This window comes from Aulonocara sp. 'chitande type north' Nkhata Bay, linkage group LG10 (assembly GCF_057382095.1).
Source record: "Aulonocara sp. 'chitande type north' Nkhata Bay isolate Kocher_YH1m ecotype deep benthic linkage group LG10, A_spYH_male_GT1.1, whole genome shotgun sequence".
Classification (NCBI taxonomy): Eukaryota; Metazoa; Chordata; class Actinopteri; order Cichliformes; family Cichlidae; genus Aulonocara; species Aulonocara sp. 'chitande type north' Nkhata Bay.
Genome location: NC_141353.1, coordinates 30,598,734 through 30,623,353, shown reverse-complemented (window position 1 = coordinate 30,623,353; position 24,620 = coordinate 30,598,734). Strand labels below are relative to the sequence as shown.

Genomic DNA, 24,620 nt, shown 5'->3' with positions numbered 1-24,620 from the left:
TAAATACCAGAAGTAAAATAATGAAGCATGTAAATAATGAAGCATGTTCATGGAAGTCAGTGATGATTGTGTTGGAGGGATTTGCACTTTGAGCTGTGGCAGACTTTGCCTTCATATATGCACATTTGAGTGACTTGACACTCGCTGCTGTCCATTAAGTAATAACTGGTGTTAGACTTCTGGCAAATCTTTCAATAATTCTCTATTTAGCTCATTTGAGCTTTTAGTTAGTGAAGGAATTTGCACTATCTTCGTGCGCCCTCTGGCACTGCACTGATCTCACTCATACACTCACAGCAGTCCGCTCCTCCCACACAGAGATTTGGACGCTTGCTTAGTTCATTTGCAGGGCCAGGGGGCAGGCTACAGCAAGACATTTGTTATTATTGTAAATAAAGAGAGCTGTAATATGTCCATGTGAAAGCCTCTGTCTGAAATGGGTAATTAAACATCCTAGCAGCCAAGGTCACTGGAAGGACAGAGCTGCCACAATGGAAGTGATAATTTTCTGTAAACTAAAGAAGGCACCTCTAGAAAAATCTAGATACAACCATTACTGCATAATGATGAAACAATTAAACTTAGAGTTTTATCTGCATTCCAATCTTTAGTCTCAATTGTGTTTAATCTAATCAGCAGATTTATTGAAATGAGGGATCCAGTCTGAATATAGATTCTGCTTCCAATCAAAGTGAGATTATTTAGCATTTGCCTGATTCATTATGATGGGATTTTCAGGATAGAGGGCTTCTCCTAATCAGAATCGGTCTCCATCCACATACATAATCAGTTGCCCTTTACTCTAACCAATCTGTGGCAAGTATTGATGGGGCCAGGTTGGAGCATTGTCAAAACAACCAAAAAACTCTGAGAAAAAAAGTCAGTGAAAATGATCTGAAGTTGTCAGGGACTGTTTGTAGCCCTGTGGCATGATATAAATTGAGAAGTAGAATTTACACATGTAATCAAACACTCTTTCAGCACTCTTATACTTGTAAGCCTCTCCCCTGAGTTATTTGTCATATTGAATACAACACGCTGGGATTTAGAGGGAGGCACTCCAGACAGCCCCAGGAACTGTCTGGAGAAAATCTTCACTAGTGCCAGTTGTGTTTTTGTGTCTAAACATAATGAATACGTCTTGCCGGTTAAAAATGCATTTTTAGAAATATTAGCTAGTCACTTTGGCCACACCTGAATTAATGTAAAATTTTATACAAATTAATGTTTCATGATCCTTGGTGACTGATTTTCAAGTATTCAGTGACCTGTATTGATAACATCTAAAATATACATTGTCATGATTTAGTATAAAAATGTATTTTAGCCATGAAGGAAGCATTATATTTACTAAACATAATGAGCAATGTTTGGATTGTAAGGTTACCATTGTGGTCCGAACACAAACTATATATAATTATACCCACAGCATATCAGTTCGGAGCTGTGATTTTAAAGTGTCTAGTTGTAGTGAGTTTCAAAAATGAGGCACAGCTCTGGCACCCATGGTGTGAAGTCCGAAATGAGGGGCAGTCAGGAGAGAAGCTGAAGATGAGTGCAGAGCACAGGAAGGGGTTTGAGCGTGAAAAGCAGAATCTTCATTTGGACCCATTGGGTAATGGGTCACCAGTGAATCTAAATGATCCGTGGACTTTTGTGGATGATTGTTGGTGCACAATTATGTACCATATGAAGCTGATTAAGGAGTTTTGGGGGGCGAGACCAGAGAGAATGGCATTACAATATTTCCAAAGGAGACGTGTCCAGGGCATGAACCAGAACGTGTGTTGAGAACAAATAAAGGTACCAAGAAAGAGTCCAGAAATGTTACTTACTTGGAACTAGGATGAACGCAAGAAATGATTATTATATGGCCGATAAAGAAGAGCGTGTTGCCAAAGATAACTCCAAGACTTTTAACACTGGAAGAAATGTACAGAGGTGGGACCAAGTCATTGTTTTGCAAGTCTCAAGTAAGTCTCAAGTCTTTATCCTCAAGTCTCAAGTCAAGTCTCAAGTAATGTCAGGCAAGTCAGAGTCGAGTCTCAAGTCACTGGTGTAAAAGTCCGAGTCAAGTCACAAGTCTGAAACTTTGAATTTCAAGTCCTTTCGAGTCTTTAAAAAAAAGAAAAAAGAAAAAATAATGTTGCAGTTATGCTAAATGTAAATATTAGACCATGTAATTTTAAAATCTGTGTTTTTCTCAACACATGACAAAATAGTGAACTTAGAAAATATACACAAATTGTGAAATTGCACCTCTTTAAAATGCAGCTCAACCTAGCTCCAAGAATTATTTTCACCGACAGTTCTGAGATAAGCTGCATGTTATTCTTGGATGCGGTTGTAGGACCGGCTTTAAAATCGCATGACAAAAATATCATACACATTAAAAAAAACTGTATCACCAACGTAGCCTGGACAACATTTGCTAGTTAGATGAAGTCAGCTATCTCATCTTAGCATATTTATATGCATATTTATAATTATACGGTTCTTGGAGTGAGTGCATACACTCATGAAGTTTAGTAACTTCCGGTCACTGCAACAAGCCCAGGTACAGTTTACCGACGGATGGGTGCAGGACCTTGAAATGCACCGTGTAGAACGAAAGACCATCGTACATATCATAAGTTTACCAGTCTCACAAATTGTCGTCATAAATACACATTCCTTAACCGTTTATTAATAGGACCTTTGAGCTCAACGGTAATTAATTAGTAGTGGAAATAATTTCTGGTACCCATCACAGAAATGTAGCAGTGACAATAATACTGTATGCTGTAATCGTACTGGGCAATTAGTGATACAAAAAACCTGTTTTATCCTGTGAATAAAAGTATATGTTTTTGTCAATGTACCATAATAACAGAAGCGAAACGCAATATTGTGTCAGGACAATTCACTATTTATGCACAATAAATAAAGGAGCATAGCGCAACAATTTCTGTTCAGCGCCAGACTTGCTTGTAACCTATCACTAATTATGTTATGAAAATGACGTATTAACTACTAAAAGACACTGACCTTCGTGTAAATGCTTGGAGCAGACTAACATGTGAGCTGGAGTGTTCTGGGACGTTATATTTGATCTTTGAATGGCTGCAATCCAGGCCATCCGTCGCGTCTTTGTTACTTCGGAAACATGGCTTGAACAATTTCTCTTCAACGACGTAATCCGATAACAACCGATCTCTTTACCCGTCGGCTTCCCGTGGCTGTCATGCGACCGGCTATTGCAGTTAATAATACAACAGCTTCTTGACATTTTTGTGTTTCTTTTTATCGCTGTATAACTGATTTCAATTGAAAGCCTGCGTGCGCTAGTACCGCTTGCCACGAGTTCCCAGAATCCTTTGCGGTTCTACCCGTGAATGACGTCACATTTTCAATCTCTATATAATATGCATGTTAAATTTTATATTTGGGGTAAAATATCAAGTCTTTTCAAGTAAACCGGTTCAAGTCCAATTCAAGTCCCAAGTCATTGGTGTAAAAGTCCAAGTCAAGTCACAAGTCTTAGAACATTTTTTCAAGTCAAGTCTAAAGTCATAAAATTAATGACTCGAGTCTGACTCGAGTCCAAGTCATGTGACTCGAGTCCACACCTCTGGAAATGTAGACTTGACAACCAACTTTAGAGACAAGTATATGGGCTCAAAATGTGGTCATAAATATTTTGTACTTGTAAAAAAGATTTGTATGTGTAAAAAAGATTTGTGTGTGCGTAAAAAAGATTTGTGTGTGTGTAAAAAGAGATTTGTGTGTGCGTAAAAAAGATTTGTGTGTGCGTAAAAAAGATTTGTGTATGTGTAAAAAAAGATTTGTATGTGTAAAAAAAGATTTGTGTGTGTAAAAAAGATTTGTGTGTGCGTAAAAAAGGTTAATAGATATATATATATCCTTTTAAAATGTCATTGTAGTCTTAAGAAATGTGACATTGCTCATGTTTCAGTTGTGTGTGACAGAAGACTTCAAGTTATTATTTAATGGTTTTGATTTATTGGCATTAATGCAGATTGGCTTTTCCTATTTTTGGAATAAGACTCTAAATACAGCTTGCAAAAATGACTTTGGGGTTTAAGATGTTGCTTGTGTGAATCTGTGATTTGTACACAGTGACAGAGTGTAAGAATAAGAGCTGATGTCTGGAGATTTGGCTCTGAATGTGAAGTGGTGACAGGATACATACAGTTTTGAGGGAGTTGTTTTTCCTGCGTGTATTTCAAAACGCCTCCTCCATCTGCAGCACATTCAGTATTCGGAGCAGATACAGTAACATTATGCATTCAACAAATGGTTTCCTTCTTCTGTTTTGAAAAAGATGTAGTGACAGAATCCGCCTGGGAAACTTCCAAGTTTAATGATTAACAACTTCACCACAACATTGCTCATTTAACATTTCCTGTTTTTAAACATGCTATGCTGCTGTGAGTCTCCTCATTGATTTTAGCGGTGAGAAGAAAAATAAGGCTATCAAGGAAAAGCAGTATCTGCACAGACCCATACTGGATGCATCAGAGTTCTGGAAGTTAAGGTTTAATCTTAATTTTCCACACACCATCGCAATTATCTCTTGCTCATGGCTATGAGCAACTGTCTTTAGAAATATAGATGTAAAAGCATAATTAAAAACTAGCTATAACTCTCAGTGTGGCATTTCGGCAATAAACATCCACTGGTTTAGATTTTCTGGAAATGCTCTACAAGCAATAGTGAGAAGATGGTTTTATGAATTATGAAGCAATAGTCTGCTTCGTAATTAATAGCTTTAGCACAATACATCCTTACAGGATTGCCTATGGAGTAAGGAGTATCATTGTACTAGAATTTCAAACCAATACCCAGGAAAATACTTGATACAAAAAAAGGACAAAGCATTATTTTTGTGAAGATTGGAACAATCGGTGACACTGTTTGTGTCTGTCATAGTGAAAAAATACTGCAAGGTATACTTTTCACATCTTGGGAGATAAAGTCCAAAGTGGTCCCGGTGGTAATAGGAGGATTAGGAGGCCTAATCCCAAAAGTGGAAGACTGACTCCGGCAAACTGTAGGCATCAGAGCTCCCTGTCCAGAGGGAGCATCTGTTCTAGCAACATCTAAGATACAGTACAGAACTATCAAATTCTCAGGCCTCTGGTAGAGGACCTGAGCTTGAGGAACACACATATCATATAGACCCTCCAGAGGGTGAGGTTTTATATAAATACTGCCTAAAACAATAAAGGAATGCTTTTTTAAGTAGAGCATCAAATCAGTTAAACGTCTGTGATATTGATCTGGTCAGTTGTGTAGTGTGAGGTGATACCGGGACCCTATAAAGGTTGCACAGGTAGTCCAACTCTACCAGGGTGACACATCAATACATGCCAATGCCAGAATGTTTGCTGTGTCTCCCAGCACAGTCTCAAGAGCATGGCAGAGATTCCGGGACATAGTAGTTACTATAGCAGAGCTGCACACGGCTGTAGAAACTCCTTAACCCATCAGTAGAACTGGTATCTGCTCGTTTGTGCAGGGAGGAACAGGATGAGCACTGCAAAGCCCAACAAATTTGCCAAAGAATACCAGAATTGGCCGGTTCCTCCGACGGCACCCTGTGCTTTTCCCACATGAAAGAAGGTTCCCTCTGAGCACATGTGACAGAGGTGAAAGGGTCTGCTGCCTGTACCATCGTTCAGCATGACCAGGATAGTGGTGGATCAGTGATGATGTGAGGAGCCATATCGATGGAGGGATGCATGTAACTCTGAAGGCTGGGCAATCCTGGTGCAGTGGGTCCTGGTGCACCACCATTCCCAGCCTCATGTGGCAAGAGTATGCAGGCAGTTCCAAGAGGATAAAGGAACCCCACCCTTGCCAGATATAAATCCAATAGAGCACGTCTGGGACATCATGTTTTGGTCGCCAGGTTGCATTTCAGAATTTTCAGGAGCTCTGTGATGCCTTGGTCCAGATCAGGGAGGACATGCCCGTGACGCCATCCGTTATCTCATTAGGAGCATGCCCTGATGTTGTTGAGCAGTGTGCACGTTTGCCATATTATTTGTCAGATAATTCAAATGCTCCAACAGGTATTAACACCACAAACATAGTTGAAAGATCCAGTGTGATTCAAATTAGCTGAGGCAGGGCCTAAAGATAAAGATGGGATACACTTTCATCTGTCTGTAGTTCAAAGCAGGCTCGTCTCACACCTTAAGTCTTGATAGTATTCATAAAAAGTTCAAGTGTACACAAATACCTAATAAAAGTGTCGTCCATAGCTGTTTTTTTGTATCATGCTTTTAAAATGTTTTTTTTTTCCTTGTATGAAGCTGGACATTTTTAATCTGGCGCACATGCCACTTGGAACGATTACATGTCCTGTGTCTTTATGGAGGATCTGGGAGTTTCAAAGACAGCCCTTTCCTGTTTCCCAGAAATCAGCCATAAACAAGCCATAGTAATGCTCCATGTAAACAGGAAACAAACCAAATCCTTGAGTTGCCTCTTGCAGCCAGGCTCAGATGGCCACTCAAGGAACTGAAGTGTTTGCTGCTTATGTGTTGGCTTCATTTTCCGGCCCTGGTTGTTTCCACTTGCTTTTACCAGGTTCTTTAAGCCAAAATACCGGAAAGCTAGAGGCTCGCTGCACATCTAGCCACTCAGTTTGGTCACAGCTGCTATCAGAGCATTTTTAATTGCACTACCTGCAAAAACACTAACTCTGCCCTACGAGTGTGCAAGACCAATCAGATAAATCCTTTTGTTTGTTAACATTAGCTAATTAGCACTCACTTTTGCTTTGACAGTGAATAATGTTGTTGTCCTTTACCTCCCAAACAGCAGCATTATTGACTCAACCAGATGCTTATTATTCATTTGTAGTGATTCTTTGCAAGATATGTGTAAACACCCGTAAAGCAGAGCTTGGAAATTCAGGTTTTAGTGATTCATGCACTGCAACGAGTGCTTTAAATGCCTCAGAAGCAGTTTGCTTTGTTTCACTCTTCTTTTGAGAGGTTGTGTAAATATTTTCATGGCTTGAATCTGATGGAAAATTGATAGGCCTGTGCCGCAGTGCAGTGGAGTGTCCAGCGTTGACCGGAGTGTTGTAACATCTTTTCTGTCAGTCATTTAACTGAAAAATATATATAGAACTCTGAAAAAAACACCAAAATATTAAAGAAAAGTATTCTTTAAAAGGATGCTGTATAACATTCTCTGTTTACAGTTAAGACATTATTTTAGGGCCCCATGCTGCCTCACATATAGAGGAATGATTGCATCAGTTCCACACAGTGTGGCAGCATATTGATAGTGAAATAGAGTACAGAGCACTGATATCAGCTTGCTTCTTCTATCAGCCAGTATTCTGACTTTGGGCTGTTCTCAGCCAACGTGATAGGGGAGTGTTTTGCTAGATCTGGATCATGTTGTTTTGGATACTTTTATTTTGTTTCCAGCAATTTAGAATTTGTTAAAAAATAATTTAGCTGATGGTAAAATATCAGAAAATGTGAAAAGAAATCTATTTACCTTCTAGGCAAGAAATTATAATTAGAATCATGTATTAGAATCATTACACTGATGTAAAACTACTAACCACACTGTTATAATAGTTAATGAGCTTTACTCGATGTGCTCTCATAATTGTCATATGTTAAACACAACCAGTTGAGTCGGTGCTCTCGTTACATTACAGTTAAGTAAATGTTCTCATTGTCACAATACTTCACACAACACATGAGTTGGTCTTTTCATTAACATGCAAATGTGCGCAGTCATGAGCTCCAAAATCTAATAATTTCCTCTTTCTGCTAAAGCTACCTTGATAAGGTTGGAAGTTTCTATCATGTTTCAGCAAATAACCCCTGATGTTAAAAACAGATTACTAAAGTGTGCAGATCCGAGCAGCGTCGCCGTGTTCACATTACATGTCGGGTCAAAATCCTTCTTTTCCTTTCATAAGACAACAAATCAGCCCTGTGACAAAAAACCAAAACAAATAACATCTTTACTGAACCCGTCATCCCCCATGAGAGTTTTCCACTCTAATGAGAGGCACACAATGGGATGCTGAAGCAAAGCGTGCAGTCTAATTGTTCATTCAAGCACTGCATAAGCAGACAAATTAACACTTGGGCAATTTGTCCCTTAGACTACAGTAACATAATGTGCAAAGTGGGACCCCCCCCCACTCCCCCTCCACTCCCATCCTTTCAAACGCTGCTCAGCTCTCTCTGATTCATGGTCAGATTTTGAGGGGATTAGAAACCGTGCACGCTACATGAACTTTCAGTTCTTTTGTTCATCAATTCAAACGCGCATTCAGATATTCAGACTTGCTCTGTACTATATTATATTTGTGAAGATTAAGTGATCTTTAAAGCGGAGCTAATATTCTTTTCTTTATTTTCTGTCATATCTAAACTGTTACAAATGTAACAAATGTGGACCAAAAGCACAGGCTGCAGACTGCTCTAAACACAATTTCAGACATTTTTCTACTTTCGGTTTTGTATCGTTTCAATGAAAGCATATATTTCTAATTCAAGCCTTTAAAATGAGGGGTGTTTTTTTTTTTTTATCAGAAAGTGGGCTGAACTGAGGAGATGCCCCCCTACCCGGGATAAGATAAGTAAGGTTTTGAAAAATGAATCATGTAAAGCTGCAGTAGTGGAGTGCAGGAGTTGGACACTTGCTTAATTATTTCCTTTTACAGGAATTTGCTTGTTTTATCTTTACAAAGAATCAGATGAGAAGATTGAAATAATTCTTCTGCCGTAGCTCAGCACAACTAGTGTCTCTAAAGTTCAGAATTTAGCAGTATAAGCTAACTGCTGATAGGGGTTCATGCATCAAACTCTTGTGCACAAGACACATCTACTCAGTTATTCAATTCAATTCAATTCAATTCAATTCAATTTCTTTATTGTCCCACAATAAATTATTCTTCTGTTAAAACAAAAAGTACTTCATTTTTGAATAATTTCATTTGGAAATCTGATATTTTCCAGCCTTTGTCTGTGGGTATTTTTCATATCACAACCTTGAATTCAAAGAATATTAGATGGAAGAGAAATATACGTATTCCTCTTAGGAGTAGTTCAAAAATGTGACTTTGAAGTGTTTAGTGGTGATAAAGTGAGAATAACATAAAAGAACTCTTGTACCAAACATGAGCGAGTAAAAAAAATTCAACTCTAATTTGAACTGAGGAAATACTAGTTGAATTACAATCTGCTGGTCAATTTCAGTCCAGATGGTTTGTTACTCAGAACCATCTGGGAAGTCATCCTTGGAGGCTGCTTGGAAAAGTTCAGGTACTCTGAGAAATACTTGGCAGGTTATTGGATGAACCATCTGTTTAGCACTGTGTAGTGTAGGCTAACTTTAACCAACCAGATCAACACACAACTGGACATTTAAAGCGCCACAGAGGAACAACAAACATCACTCTGAGGAGCACTACCTAACTTTGTACTTCAAATACCAGTCATTGTTTTGATGCACACTTACTGGACACTTTATGTCATGGTCCTGGGTCGGTGACCCAGCGCTTTTAGTTATCATTTTCTAGTTTATGATGATGATTATTATTGTTTGAGTTCTGTGTGTTATATTTGGTCTGCCTTTGAGTCTGTGTCTCTGTCTATGGTGTCACCCCATCTGTTTGTGAATCTGTCTGTTTAGTTCAATGTCTTGTCTGGTTCCATGTGTCTGAGTTTCCTGTTTTATTGTGAAGGTCCGCGTCGTATGTGAGTGTGATCAGTTTACGTTTCCCCTGTCCCGTCAGCCCAGATTCCTCCCAGCTGTGTTGCCCTCCTGTCTCTCATCCCCTGATTACTGGTGTGTGTATTTAAGCCCTGTGTGTTCTCCTGCCTGTTGCCGGTTCGTCTGTGTAACTCCGTGTCAGTCTGCGTTACCCTGTGTTCCACGGTGTCCTGTTCCTCGTCTGCGTCTCTCTGCTTCTCATCCCGTTGTCATATGCTCCCAGGTCTGTTATTTTTAGTTCTCCCAGTTTAGGTGTCTTTAGTTATTTGTTATGCCCCACTGTTTGTTTGCCACTACACCTCTGTAAATAAAACCACCGGTATCTCATCCACTGCCTGCATCTTGGGTCCTTCTTCCAACTCCACACGGCTCGCCTCGGCAGCCGTGACACTTTATTGGTTACAGCTCTCTAGTAAAAGGTTGGCTTTCTTTTGCCTTCACAACTGTTTACATTTTTTGTGTCATAGAGTCAAAACAGTGCTGTAGACATTCCCGTATACAATACTCAAGTAAGCTGTGGAGCTTAAAGAATGCTCAGTTGGTACTAAAGGGTGCCAAGGATATTACTCACTCCATTACACCACCAGCGGCAGCCTGCACCGTTGATATGAGGCTGGATGAATCCATGCTTTCATTACATTTATGCCAAATTCTGACCCTACGATCCAAATGTCACAGCAGAAACAGAGACTCATCACCACAAAAGTGAATTGCTGCTTCTGTTTCCTGTTCTTAGCTGACAGGAGTGGCACCTACTGTGGTCTTCTGGATTCAGAGATGCTCTTCTGCATACCTTGGTTGCAGTGATTGGTTATTTGAGTTACTGTTGCTTTCCCATATTATAGTCTTTCCAATTGGATCTCTGACATCTACAAGGCATGCTCACTGGATCATTCTCTATAAATCCTAGAGATGGACCTGCTGAGCCCAGAGGCTTAGTCAGAACACTAGCTGATGGATTCCTCGCCTGACATGGTGAAATCAGCCTGATTTTAGTTCAGTTTTAGTTTATTTATATAGCACAGAATCACAACAACAGTTGCCTCAAGATGGTTTAGATTGTAGGGTAAAGCTACATAAAGGCACTTGTAAGCAGTCGCTTTCAGTAAAAACTCTGCAGGCAACAGGATGAACTATTTATCTACATGACAGTAGCTGCAACTGGAACATTATTTTGCCAGTAGTTCCTCATAAGATGCTGATTTATCTGGACAAATTGTTGTTCAGCTACAAGTGCATAACTTGAGCCCTTCAAAGATTCTGGCTTTTTCATTGAGGCATTTTAATCTTGGGTAATCTGTAGATAAAAAAACAGTCCGTCAAACTTTATTATAGGTAAAGGGAAAAAATGTGTGTTTATTAATTTCGATTCCTTTCCAGCTGAGTGATGTGAGGAAATCAGAAGGTGTTTGACCTAGTTTTGCAAAATGCATTACTTTGCACTCAATTTATTCAACTTGACTTTGAGCAATTTATTACTAATGTCTCTCTAAGTGCGTCTTTATTCCACTTCACTGTGTCCAAAACATCGCTGGTGCTAATGTTCACAGGGTGTACTGATTATTTCCTGCATGCGCTCATAGTGGCTTTATTTCAGTTGCTGCTTGAGCAATGTTCAAATTAAGATTTTTTTCAGATGCCATCCAAATAATAGCTTTGAATTTTTATGATTGTGCACAGATGATATTAGTGTGTGCATTTAAGTGCGCAATGTGCACAGAATCGCAGCGTATCATGAACGTGGCTCTCAGCTGGGAGGTGACTGCTCGGCCAGCGTCACTCAGTGGGAATTGCCTCTGCTTTTTTGCCTGCAGGCATGTAATCGAGCTAGTGTGGTGCTCCCCTTAACTGAGCATTGTGGTTGCCACTTTGATAACAGTCATCGCTCAGATATCCTCCCGTCCCTGTCGGCTGTTTCTCCTTCAGCAGCTCCATTAACACTATAATCGCCAGCCAGATCATTAATATAAAAAGCACTCTGTGTTCATCACGCTGCTTGGCCATGTTGTCATGTCAGGCACAGATGTATGAATGTGTAAAAGCTATCCTCCCCCGCGTAACCCTGTGCTCGAGGCCAGAGGCTGTTTCATAGTTGTACCCATCTTTGTATGGCTCTCTCAGATCTCTTTTGAAATCAGATTTGCAAAATGTCACTCCATTCGCTAGTTGTGTGGAGCCATGTGTGACTCAGGGCTATCTACCTTTGTATTGTTTGATGTCCGGTTTTTGCCACACTTCGCCAATTTTCTCAGGTTAAAGTGTCTTCTCAGATGAGCCCACGTAAATGGAATGTGAAATAGATGCTATAATTTAGTGCATATTCATAGGTTAATGAGCAGTGCTGCTTCTGGCAACACTTAAAGGCTCATAACTATTAAAATGTTACAAAATATACACTTACTACACTTTTTTAAAGTACACCTTGCTAGTACTGGGCTGGACCCTCTTTTGCCTTCAGACTTGGTTTAATTCTTCAGATTCAGCACAGTGCTGGGAGCTTTCCTCTGAGATTCTGGTCCAGAGTCACATGACAGCGTCACAGTTTCTATAGATTTGTTGGCTGAACGTCTATGATCAGAATCTCCCATTCCACCACATCCCAAAGATTCCCTATTGGATTAAAATCTGGTGACTGTGGAGGCCATTCGAGTACAGAGAAGTCCTTGTCATGTTCAAGAAACCAGTTTGAAGAGATTCAATTTTCTACCATCTGCATGTTGCAGTAGAAATCGAGACTCATCACACCATCAACAGCAACAGTTTTACCAAATTCTGGTGAAAGTGTACAAATTGTAGCCTCTGTTTCCTGTTCTTAGCTGACAGGAGTGGAACCTAGTGTGGTCTTCTGCATACCGTAGTTACGATAAGTGGTTATCTGAGTTACTGTTGCCTTCTTCTCAGCTCAAAGCAGTCTGACAGTTCCCCTCTGACCTCTGGTATCAACTAAACATTTTGTCCAAGAGAACTGACGCACTCGGGATAATTTCTCTGTTTTTGGACCATTCTCTGTAAACCTTACAGATGGTCGTGTGGGAAAATCCCAGAAGATCAGCAGTTTCTGAAATACTCACACCAGTCCATCTGTTACCAACAACTATGCCACATTCAAAGTCCCTTATATCTGTTTTCTTCTCCACATTGAAGCTCAGGTTTAAACCAGGTCATGTTGACCGTGTGTCTACATGTCTAAATGTATTGATCTGTATTAGCAAGCATTTGAAGAGGCATATCTAATAGATTATCTTTGTTTTCTGATTTTCTTTTTTTCATAACACAGTTTATGTCCACACAAGGAATGTGATTAAACTTTAATGTTTGAAAGTGATAAAGTGGTGCTGACACATAAAGTGTGATGTGGTTTTGCGCTTGACTTTTAATCGATGGCCTGACTAGCAAATGTTCCCTCTATAAATGCCCATGTCACTTCAAAGCCTTAATCCATTGTTTTAGAAAATAAAAAGAAAGAAAGGAGCAAAGGTAGATGCGTCTTCTTCAAAACATTGCTTCGAGCGCTATCTTTGATAACAGGCAGTGTGATCGCTCTGTACATAAATCATTAGACACAGCAGGAACAACATACTTGGTAGAGGAAATGATGACGCTGTAAACATTTTAACAGCCTTTCAGCACTTGTCATCATTCACTCACTTGGAAACAATCACATCACCTGATTCAGCCTCTGTTTTCAGTATTTCAGCATCTCATTGATTCAGCATATTTACTGGCATCGCACAGACAATATTTCTTTCTGTGCTCAGAAATCAGGAAACTAAAGAAAGTGTTTCGGCTTCTAATAAAAGACTGCGCTATCAATAACTGTTACATTCATTAATTCTTTTCTTTACTGGCAATTATGTAATTAATTAATCTTTTCAGATAATTGCGTAATGATCGCTTTCAGTGCTGCTAAGTAGCTACTTGAAATTGAATTAGACCTATCACCTTTTTTCCTGAGAGCCACAGAAATTAGGGCACGCAGCAAGACTGGAACATGATTCTGCCGCACGAAAAAAATGACTCCACTTTATTATACTCCTGTTGAGTTCACAGCACTGTTGCATCTTAGTGGGCTGTACCCCACAGCTAGCCAGATGGCTCATGCATCTGGGGTGCAAAGTAGTGTTACAAGCACCACCTTTACAAAGTGGCTAATAGAATCCTACTGTTAGCCTGAATTTAGAGACAAACGCAGGCAATGTCACAGTAAATTAAACATTAATGTCCTGACGGAGGTCATGGGAGGACAAACCGTGTGTTGTTCTTTCGGCTCCGTAAAGATCCTCCTGTAAAGTACACCTCTGTTTGTCTTCATGTCACAGTGAAACTCGTTGACTCATTAAATCTGTTTAACTATCCATTAAGAAACGGAAGAGACCCTTTTAAAGGAGGATCACAACTGTGTCGCCACTGAAGACCTAATTTATAATACTGTGTAGCCTGCTGTCATAAAAATATTATATCACAGTGTCATTCCAGGGTGGTGAGGCATAATGTAATATAATCTTCTACAGATTTCACATCACACAGCTGCAAACATGATCTTTTCCAAAAAGCAGCTAAGTAGTTTTGCTGCCTAAATCTGACCAAACCCCAAATAATAGTAAAAACTAAGGTTATTATAGTTAACTGAAACTAATCTCAAAGCTAAAACTAGATGTTTAAAAAACCTTAACGAAAACAAAAATGGGGAAAAATAAAGTAACTATAATGATTTTTGTGAACTTTAAAAAGAAGCTACAATTAAATTAAAATACAAGAAATAAAAAAATAAAATTTTATTACAAGTTCCCTGATGTGGCTTTGATGGACGTGTGTATTAACACTGATTTTCCTAAATCTCACCTCTGACATATACCCTCCATGCAATAATAATTAAAAGAGACTAAAACTAACACTAATAAAAAAAACTTCACTAAAACTGAGCATTTTAAAACAATAAAAACTAAACTTAAACAAGAAAATCCATGCTGGAAACTAAACCGACCCCCAAAAAACAACCAACCAACCAACCAGCCAGCCAACCAACCAAAACAAAACAAAACTAGAACATACAAAAATTTTGTAACTCTGGTAAAAACTACTTGACTTACTCTAAAAACAGTGAGATCTGTGTGTGATTTGAGCTGCAAGAATTTGTTGGTCTTCATGGCTGTTGCAACACCATGACAAAGGCCTGAACAGACTTAATTTGAACACATCAGAAAGTGCCTTCATGTACTTTTTGTAAAATCTATCTATTATTGCACTTTACAATAACTAAATGAAGGAATTTTCAAAGTGTTAAGTCTTGTTAAAGTGTTCATTATAACTCATGACACAAATGTTTGGAAACAAGGCCGTAACACTACTCGATTTTCACTACTCGTAGAAGATTTCACGATGATGTTGATATTGCGATATCTAGAAAAAATGTCCAAAAATGCATGCTGGTGTTCTTTTTTTTTTTTTGAAACATTTTTTTCTGTGTGTGGCTTTTTTGGTTTGTTTTTTTTGTTTTTTTTTAAATAAATGAAGCTACTTTTGGGTGCTTGCTTATTCACAAAGGGTCGTCACAGTGGGTAGCTCAGCGTGTTTGAGTTGGCACATTTTACATCAGATGCCCTTCCTGACACAACCCCAAAGGGATTCGTGTCTCCTGCTGGGATCGAACCAGGATATAAATGAATAATTAAATAAAACTGGGACTTGGTTATTTATTTTAACTTGCAATATTTCAGTTTTTGAAATGTTGTTTTTATTGTCAATAATATTGCGATGCGCACTTACCGGCCATGCTAATACCAGGTTGGGCCCGTTTTTCCGTTCAGATCAGCTTTAATTCTTTCTGGCATAGATTCAGAAATGTTCTGGAACCATTCATCGGTCATGACAGCATCACACAGTTGCTGCTGATTTGAAATCTGGTGACTGACGACGAGTTCATTGATACTGAAGACGTAATTCATAATACTGTGTAGCCCGGTGTCATAAAGAAAGCCGTTTAAGATGATTTGAGCTTTGCTGACATGCAGTGTTAACCTGCTGGAAGCAGCAATCAGATCAAGGGATGGACACAGTCATCGCCAATTCTCAGAGAGGCTGTGGCATTGGAAAAATGCTCAGCTGGTATAAAGATGTCCAAAATGTGCTAAGAAAATATGTCCGACAACATGAGACATTAGACGCTTTCATGTTGTTTAAGCCGATTCCTGATGTGTCCATTCAAATGTTACAGCAGAAACTGAGTCTCGTCAGACCAGGCGATGGTTTTCTAGTCTGTTTTCCAGTTTTGATGAATGGTAGCTGCAATTTCCTCTTCTTAATTGACTGGAGTGGTACCCAGTGTGTTCGTCTGCTGCTGTAGCTCATCTCTGACATCACCAAGACACTGTCACCCAGAAAGGTGGATCACTGGGTGCTTTCTCTTTTGCAGTGGTTGTTTAGGAAAATTCCAGAAGATCAGCAGTTTCTGAAATATTCAAACCAAACCATGGTGCAAATAAGTAATATGTTGTATGATGAGTGTTTATTGTGACACTAATATTTGGGAAGAACACCATAACTTTTAATCTTCTTAGATAAAAAAAAACCACATTGTGTCCAGGACTTTTTCAGCATTAAAAGTACATCAGATGTCCCTTCAGTGTCTGAATGTTTCTCCATGTAATGAAACAATCTGACAAATCAGTGCTTGGATTGATAAAAACAGGGAGGTTACAGCCTGACTCAATTGAGAAAATGTATGCGCATGAAAAAATATTTAGTTTAAGATCACTGCAGCTGCATCGTTTTCAAGCTACAAAATGGCATCACTTAAATTTTCTTCAAAGTACATGACAAACGTTGACTGTTTGACAGTTAAGGTAAAAGGAAAGCACAAACTGACTGCGTATTTAGCTCAGCTCTGCAACATTAATTTGGTGAATCCTCTAATGTTTGCACATCGGCTGATATTTTCCAGGATGTCGTGGACACAAGTCGAAGCTTCAGTGGGCAGTTTTGCAGTTTGGCATCGCAAAGCAACAATGACTGTACACAGTGATTGTAGAACAATCCCCATTAATCATGTCGGTAAACTAAAAGGAAGCTAAATGCCTTCATCTTTGTGTGTGTTGGGGTGGGAGGCGGTAAAGAGGCTCAGTCACTGCTGATGAGCTCAGCTTTCTCTGGAGCAGCATTGATTCTCTGCCCTTTAGGAGAGTGCTCTTATCACAAACTGGAACTTAATTCCTAACTCGTTGTATTTAATGCTTTGGAAACTAACCAGCTATTGATAGCAAAATCTCTTAAGGGGTAATAATGTTGATAGCAATCCTAGCCATGTTGTCCGCTGGTTTAAAAAAATGAAAAGCATCCTGCATCTTATCAGCTTAGTCGAGCTTCATTTGAGAAATATGAAGAAATGAAATTCTGTAAACAGGTTTAAAATAAAGGGCTCGTTTCCAACTCTTTCATTTTATTCTTGGCTTCTACAGGAATAGTTTTACATAATTCAGAATTAATAGTAGTCTTTATTTATCCTACAGTCGGCCTTTGAATCAAGCCATTTTAGCTTCTCTTTCTTTAAACCAGCTTTCCTTTGATTGGCTGCCCCTCACAGCTAGTATTGACCATATTAGTGATATCTGCTCTCTGACATCATATATTGCTGATACTTTTTCGGAAAAAAAAATGAACTTGAGAATTTAGAGCACTCTGCAGCGTGGATTACACTAATTTCATTATTTGGCATGCTGGTTACGTTTAACGTTAGCACGCAACATCGCAATTGCGATCGTGGCTCAAGAGTTGGGAGGTCGCCTTGTAATCGGAAGGTTGCCGGTTCGAGCCCCGGCTTGGACAGTCTCGGTCGTTGTGTCCTTGGGCAAGACACTTCACCCGTTGCCTACTGGTGGTGGTCAGAGGGCCCGGTGGCGCCAGTGTCCGGCAGCCTCGCCTCTGTCATTGCGCCCCAGGGTGGCTGTGGCTACAATGTAGCTGCCATCACCAGTGTGTGAATGGGTGGATGATTGTGTAAAGCAGGATTAAGGATGAGGAACAAAATAAGTTTTGACAAACACATTAATGCTGTCGTTAAAACTAGCTGCTTTTATCTCACAAAAGGGAAGCTATTCCTCTGTTTCAGAGACTTTGAGAGAGCACATGATGTTTTTATGTCATCTCGAGTTGATTATTGCAATAGTTTGCTTCAGGTGTCGGTTTGTCTCTGTTTAGCCGACTGCAGCTGGTCCAAAAACACTTCAGCACGGTTATTAAAAGGCACATGCAAGTGAAATTACATATGCATGGCATGGGTTGGCACCTTTTTAAACTCTCTGATCATTTAAGTTTGCACACTTCCTCTATATCCCTGAGGTCTGTTGAGCGAATGCTCCTAGCTGTCCCGAGGCCCAGAGGAGATCGGGCGTTTGCAGTTGCTGCTCCGAGACGGTGGAACAAAGTGCCCTTTCACATGTGGACGTCTCCAGCATTAGCCGCTTTTATTCTTCAGCAGAGTTCTGTATAGTTTTATTTGAGTTGTTTTACACAACTTTTCTCACTTTTATGTTTTCATTCTTAAACTCTGGTTAAATATTTGGATAAATAAGTGTGTTTCCATGTGGTAGCTGAGAATCAGGTGTTGCTGTTGTCATTTCTGGTGTGTTCGGTTTGACAGCACTACCCTGTCAAGCTCACAAACCATGCAATGGAGTGGATACTGTACCACATGGAAGTGTGCTGAAAGTATCCACATTCAGACACAATGTGGATTTTTTTAATTTTCATTTATCTGATATTATTGTGTAAACATAATCATACAGTTTTGGGTAAATAAAAATTCATCCACAGTTTATGATGTAGTGAAAAAAAAAATCAACAGTGAACACAAATGGTTAAACAAAAGTTAAATTTTTCTGTCTAAAATCCCAGAATGCTGTTTTTCCAATGTCCCGCCGCTGACTGGCGGTGGTTGTGATAAGGACATTACAGTTCTTTAATCAAGATGTTATTGGCTGAGCCCAACAATGCCGATACAAAACTCCTTATCCCTCTCACTGCAGTTGCGATATCGCGGTTCAGTGCGTCCATCCGTGGATATAAAATCATTCTAGAAAAGCCGGCTTGTGTTTCTTCCCACATAGCACGAGTTTGTAAGAGGAGGTAAAGTGTGGGGGAGGTGGTAATACTTAAAAGTACAATTGCAAAACCATGAAACTAATGTTCCCTGCTCATAAATATCAAAGTGTGACTGAATTTATTCCTTACGAACTGCTCAATCATTTAGAGTGTGTGAGGTCTCTTGAAACCCACACACGCCTCAAATCTGCTTCACCCAGAAAGCCCATTTTATCCGAGACGTCAACTGAAATACGCACGCTGATTTTCGCATTTTTGTTTCTTTACACTTGAGCTGCCCACCTGCAAAGAAGAGATGTTGTTTTTTAGCTTTCTGCACTTGGCAGCTTTCTGCTCCACTTTCTCTAATTAAACACATATTTTCTCACCCTTCCTCTTCACTTTCTTACAATGTGGTCAACTTGTGAAGAGTACACTCACGGGTCAGCAGGATATGAGTTTTTGCTCTATTAAGAGCAACAGGTTGGACCACATTGGATGGGAATTGCAAAGTAAAACGATGCTAGCCCAGGGTTTATCCTCAGTTCTCCAATCAAACTAAATTGGGATTATGAAATCTAAAATATTTTTGTTAACAGGATTAAGGCGTGGCCCTGAGTACATAACTGGATCCCCCTCAGATTCATGCTGCTTTCTTTTATGTTTACTTCTGTGTTGCTTCTTACAGTTACATGTTGAAGAAGAAATTAGTGGCTGAAATGCGTTCTTTTCTTCATAATGATCAAATCAAAGCAAAGCTGAATGTCTTCTCTCCCCCGGCAACTCTGTTTATGTGCCATTAAGACTAATTTCCTGCTTCTTTCTCTGTCTTTACAGCTACACTGGGAACCTTGGAATTCAGTTTGCTGTATGACCAGGAGAACAATGCACTGCACTGCACCATTAACAAAGCCAAGGTGAGCTACCAAGACGATGCTGATGATGATGACTATTACAAGATTTTGCAGTCTTTGCATGCACACTCGCAGTCGAGTGTCTCTGCTTTGTTGGTGTTTGCCTTGCATTTGGTTTATATTTAGATGAACAGATGATTCACTGCGCAGCCATCCGTCACTACTTTCTAACGAGGTTATAAAGGGCAGATCGATACAAACCAGCTGACGTGTTTTCAGTATTTTCTCAGGTTCGGTAAGATAACTGTCGAGTTAAATATTTTTGAAGAAGCCGCCTCTCGTGTCAACCTACACATACTGGCAAAAAGGCTGTGGAATAGCAACTTAACACATCCCACTGTTAAAAAAAGTGAAAGAGATACTTACAACTATTTTTATCCCAGAAGTATTTCTAAAGCATATTGCTAAAAACCAGATCATAAATGGTACCACGCCAATAAATGTCGTCTTCTTTTTTTTTTCTGAAGTAATTTGCTACTATTCAGTTGATTAATGGGGATTTAGGCAGCTAAAGAGTCCGATATGTTTGTTATTGGTGGAGATCAAACCTACGGAGCCCCTCTGATGACATGGTCCAAAAAATAAATAAATTGTGGCCACAAAATACTACTTCATGGGCACGAAATGGGTATAATGTGCCCACGAAATACTTATTTGTGCCCACAAAATACTATTTCGAGAGCACGAAATAGGTATAACGTGCGCACGAAATGCTAATTTGTGGGCACGAAACACTTGACCGATAACCGTGATCCTTCCCAGGCCCTTGCAGTTGGTTGACAATAAAATCTATCCCGGCATCCAGGTCGTACTTACGTCTAAAATAAAACTCAATCATACCGTCTCTTATGCTTATGTCTCTACGCAGCTGTCCAGGAATTGTATCAATATGGTGTGCACACGTTATGTATTTCGTTGCCACAAATGCGTAACTCGTTGCCACGTTATACACAATTCGTGCACACAAATTAGCATTTCGTGCGCACGTTATACTTATTTCGTGCCCTCGAAATAGTATTTCGTGGCCACAAATAAGTATTTCGAGGGCACGAAGTAGTATTTTCGCCCTTGGTGGCCTTTAGTGTTAAAAAACCCCAACATATTAAAAAATGCTAATATTAGAGCAGACCTTTACTTTTTATTTCCTCCTATTCCTGGGTAAATTTTAATATACTGCACTGTAAATCCTTTGTTTTCTGAGGTGCTCCCGTTTTTCTCATCTCATTTTCTTGCTGTTTGCTGGGAATGCAGGTTTTACCTTCCACATCCAGCTGTTTTCCTGGTAAATTCAGGGCATACCTTCAGGAGTTCACCATACTTGTCTCTCAATTGTTGGAAGTTTCTTAAATACTGCTTTTCTCACTAATTAACTCCTGTGTCTTTCCATTGAGCTTCTGTCAATTCAGCTCAACTCTTCCTGCAGATTTTCCAAATGACCGATAAAAAAAAAAAAACGCAGCTTTTCCTATTTTTGTTCTTAATTACAAAATTTTTGATTATATTTTACACATCCCTAAAAAATCTTTATATCGTGTATCTCTATAGCCTTGTATTTCCTTGTATATTAATGTTGTAGCTGTGAGAATACTGTGAAAATGCTTGCAGGGACCGCCGCAGTGGCATTGATAAATTTTTCGATAACTACATAATTACCAAACATAGCAAACTGAGATAAACCATATCTCATTTTTAATAAAAGCACCATTTTTATCTGATGTATAAAGGTTGAGCGAAGAGGTGTCGTCCTCGCTCGATCCCTTGCTTGTGGTTGTTGTGATGAAGTGATGGTTTTGACAGCCATGGCTGCTGTCAGCAGCTATAACTCTTCCTATCTGTCTGTGTGAATAGCTGGTATGGAGGAAAGTGGGCATCAGAGGAGCCTGTCTTGGCGGGAGTGTTGGACAGCAGAGTGGGCATCAGGCCATCTTGATTTATGGTGTTTATTTTCTATACCGCTCGGCTCCTAGGCTTCAGCTGCCGACCAGCCAAGCAGAGGAAACGATTTTTCTCCCTTGAATAGTGTGTATATAGCAATTTCCATGATTTAATTTGTTTTCTAAACCCCTTACTGATCCTTCTAACCACAGATTGTTTTGTTGGGTTTTCTGCCAAAGCTTCAAGCTTCAAGCTTCAATAGCAACTTCAGCTTCAGCCTCAATTGAGGATTTTTCTAATGAGATGTTATGGATTGTGGCTTAATGAAGATTAGGAGATTCATACAAAATCAACACTGGGAAACTTTCTTAAACTTCTGTGGATTGATGTTGGCGGCTAAAGAGGCAGAGTGCAGCAGGCACAGGGTTTTTTTTTTTCTGTGCAGCCGTGACAGCGCACGTGACAGTGCCTATTATCACAGACGAGCTGGCATTTGGTCAGAAAAATAAATGCCATTCATTGCCGAAGCTGACAAAAGGTCACCTGACAACATGACACAAACAAACAAAACAGGTTGAAGAAAGTGGAAAAGGCTGCTGATCAGATAATTATTCTAACATAGCAAAAGATCTGAATTTAACTGGTATAAAAAGGCTTTTATAGAGGAACAGGTCAAATGTAGAAAATTCAGAAGGGCTCAACTCTACCTGCTCAACTACTCTTAATCACATTGAACCTCTCAAGAGAGGAAAACAAAGGAGGCTGAAGTAGAGCCAAAGAACCTGATGCAAATAAAAGATCAGTACTGTAGAGTCGAACTGTAAAACTGTGAAACTGTTTACAATTTCATCCTGTGTGCACTACAGAGGCATTTCTAAAGGATTCTCACTTAGTTTTAAAGAGAGTGGTACATTCTCTGGGTTTTTATCAGCTTCAAATTATATCCTCAAATTTAATTTAATTTAATTGGCAAACTACAAGCTGTTAGCCAATGAGCATGTGGTTTCACAGTCAGACCATCCCTTCTTTGTCGCCCGAGGCTTAAGAATGAGACATCAGAAACCAATGGGTGAGCTCACAGTAGCTGCATCCATATTTTATATTATCTATGGTCATTAACCAGTGGAGATAAACTTGATAACCCTCCTTTCCCAAACACAGAATTAAGCAGAATTTACAAAATTGGCTGGATTTTATTCAGTGCAATCCAAACCGAGTGACTGAGTCCATGAACTCATCATGAAAGTGCTTATGGAAGTCAAAGTCAAGTTCAAGAGCCGTTTTCCTTTAGACTTTGACAGGACCAGAAGTCTTTTGCAGCCAAAGCAGCCACAGTTTCAAAGCAGGCCTTATTCCAGAAATTTGTTCTCTGAAATTGTTGTAATTCTATCCAACTCAGAGTAGCAGGGGAAGGGCTAGAGCTCATCCCAGCTGTCATAGTGTCACACACTCACACCTTCAGTCAATTTAGAAATACCAGTTAATCTAGCATGCATGTCTTTGACTGTGAGAGGAAGCTGTGTTACCCATGCAGGCACAGGGAGAACAAGGAAGCTCTGCACGGAAAAGCCCCGGCAGGCTGGTGGATTTGAAACCTGCACTGTCTGTGCTGTCTTCATAGCTCCTCATAGCTTTTTTGATTAGAGAGGCCTCGCCCTGCAGCTCAATCAGCAGACGGAAACCTTCCCACAGTATTTTAAGATATTATTCACTTACCCAGCACAAAAGCAACAAAACGCTATCTGCATAATTTCCCATCCATTAAGTCACTAATCATTACCATGGCATTTTTTTCTATCTCCTCACGCTCCTATCACAAAGCAAACTAGAAAAATTTGCATTTCCTGCGAAAATGCAGTGTGGATGCTTAAAGCTGAAGCTGTATGCAAAAAGTAGCTGAAAAAGCTGAAAAGTTGCAGAAATTGTAAAAACTTTGCAGAAGCAAAAGAAGTTTGCTAAAATGGAATAACTTAGCAGAACTGCAATATCTTAGAGGAAACATAATACTTGGCAGAAATACAATAGCATAGCAGAATTTAGCAGAAATATTGTAACTTACCAGAAACATGATAACTTCTCAAAAATACAAGAATTTAGGAGAAATAGTATAAGATAACAGAAAGAATATATTTAGCCAAAAATACTTAAACATTACAGAAACACTATGATTTAGAAAAATAGTACAACAGAGCAGAAATATTGTGATTTACCAGAGACACTGTGATGAACTATGAATATTGTAATTTTAAATTGAGACTATGTTTTAGCACAAATATTATAATTTGGCAGAAATACTATAATTTAGCAGAAATACTATATTAAGCACAAATCCTATAAAAAGCAGAAATGGTATGATTTAGCAGAAATACTGTATTTAGCACAAGTACCGAAAAGTACCAGAAATACTATGATTTAGCAGAATAGTAATAACTTATTGAAACACAAATGCACAGAGGGACACACAAACACAGGCTCTAATCCAGTCAACCAGTCTAACTATGTTCAATTTAAATCCTACAATGACATGCTGTCAAATAAGGGCAGGGTCCTCTCTCTCCCACTAAACACACACACACACACACACCAAAACAGGTGCATCTTTTTACACACGCAGCACAGAGACATAGACCTGCTTCTTTCAGTTTATTTCACATAGTGAGGATTCCCCTCAAACAAATGACCGTAATTTCCTAACCGTAGGGGCTAGAACGGTCATTCTTACACCGTTTTGTTCAGAAGAGATGGGGGAATCTTCAAGTGTTGACAATTTAATATTAAAATATGAATTTTTAGAGATATATGACATGGATGACTTGTTGACTTAGAAGCCACGAATTCCCCAATATGCAAATTTGAATGCCTGAGACCACATATGTGATTGGCTGGCTGGGAAGCCGTGCAGGCCCTGATTTGTGGATTTGAATTCCTCAGCCCTCAGATATGATTGGCTGGCTTAGAAGCCACGAAGGCCCCAATATGCAAATTTGAATGCCT

At 39.4% G+C, this 24,620-nt stretch overlaps 1 protein-coding gene across 2 annotated transcripts in view; it reads left to right on the top strand.

The window, feature by feature from the left end:
* Positions 1-24,620, top strand: part of doc2b (double C2-like domains, beta) — a 216,244-nt gene that overhangs the window by 78,226 nt on the left and 113,398 nt on the right. For both annotated transcript variants that reach the window (XM_086309486.1, XM_086309485.1), the window contains exon 2: positions 19,675-19,754. In XM_086309486.1, the coding sequence (XP_086165612.1) occupies positions 19,675-19,754 (80 nt within the window). The remainder of the gene's footprint in view (positions 1-19,674; positions 19,755-24,620) is intronic.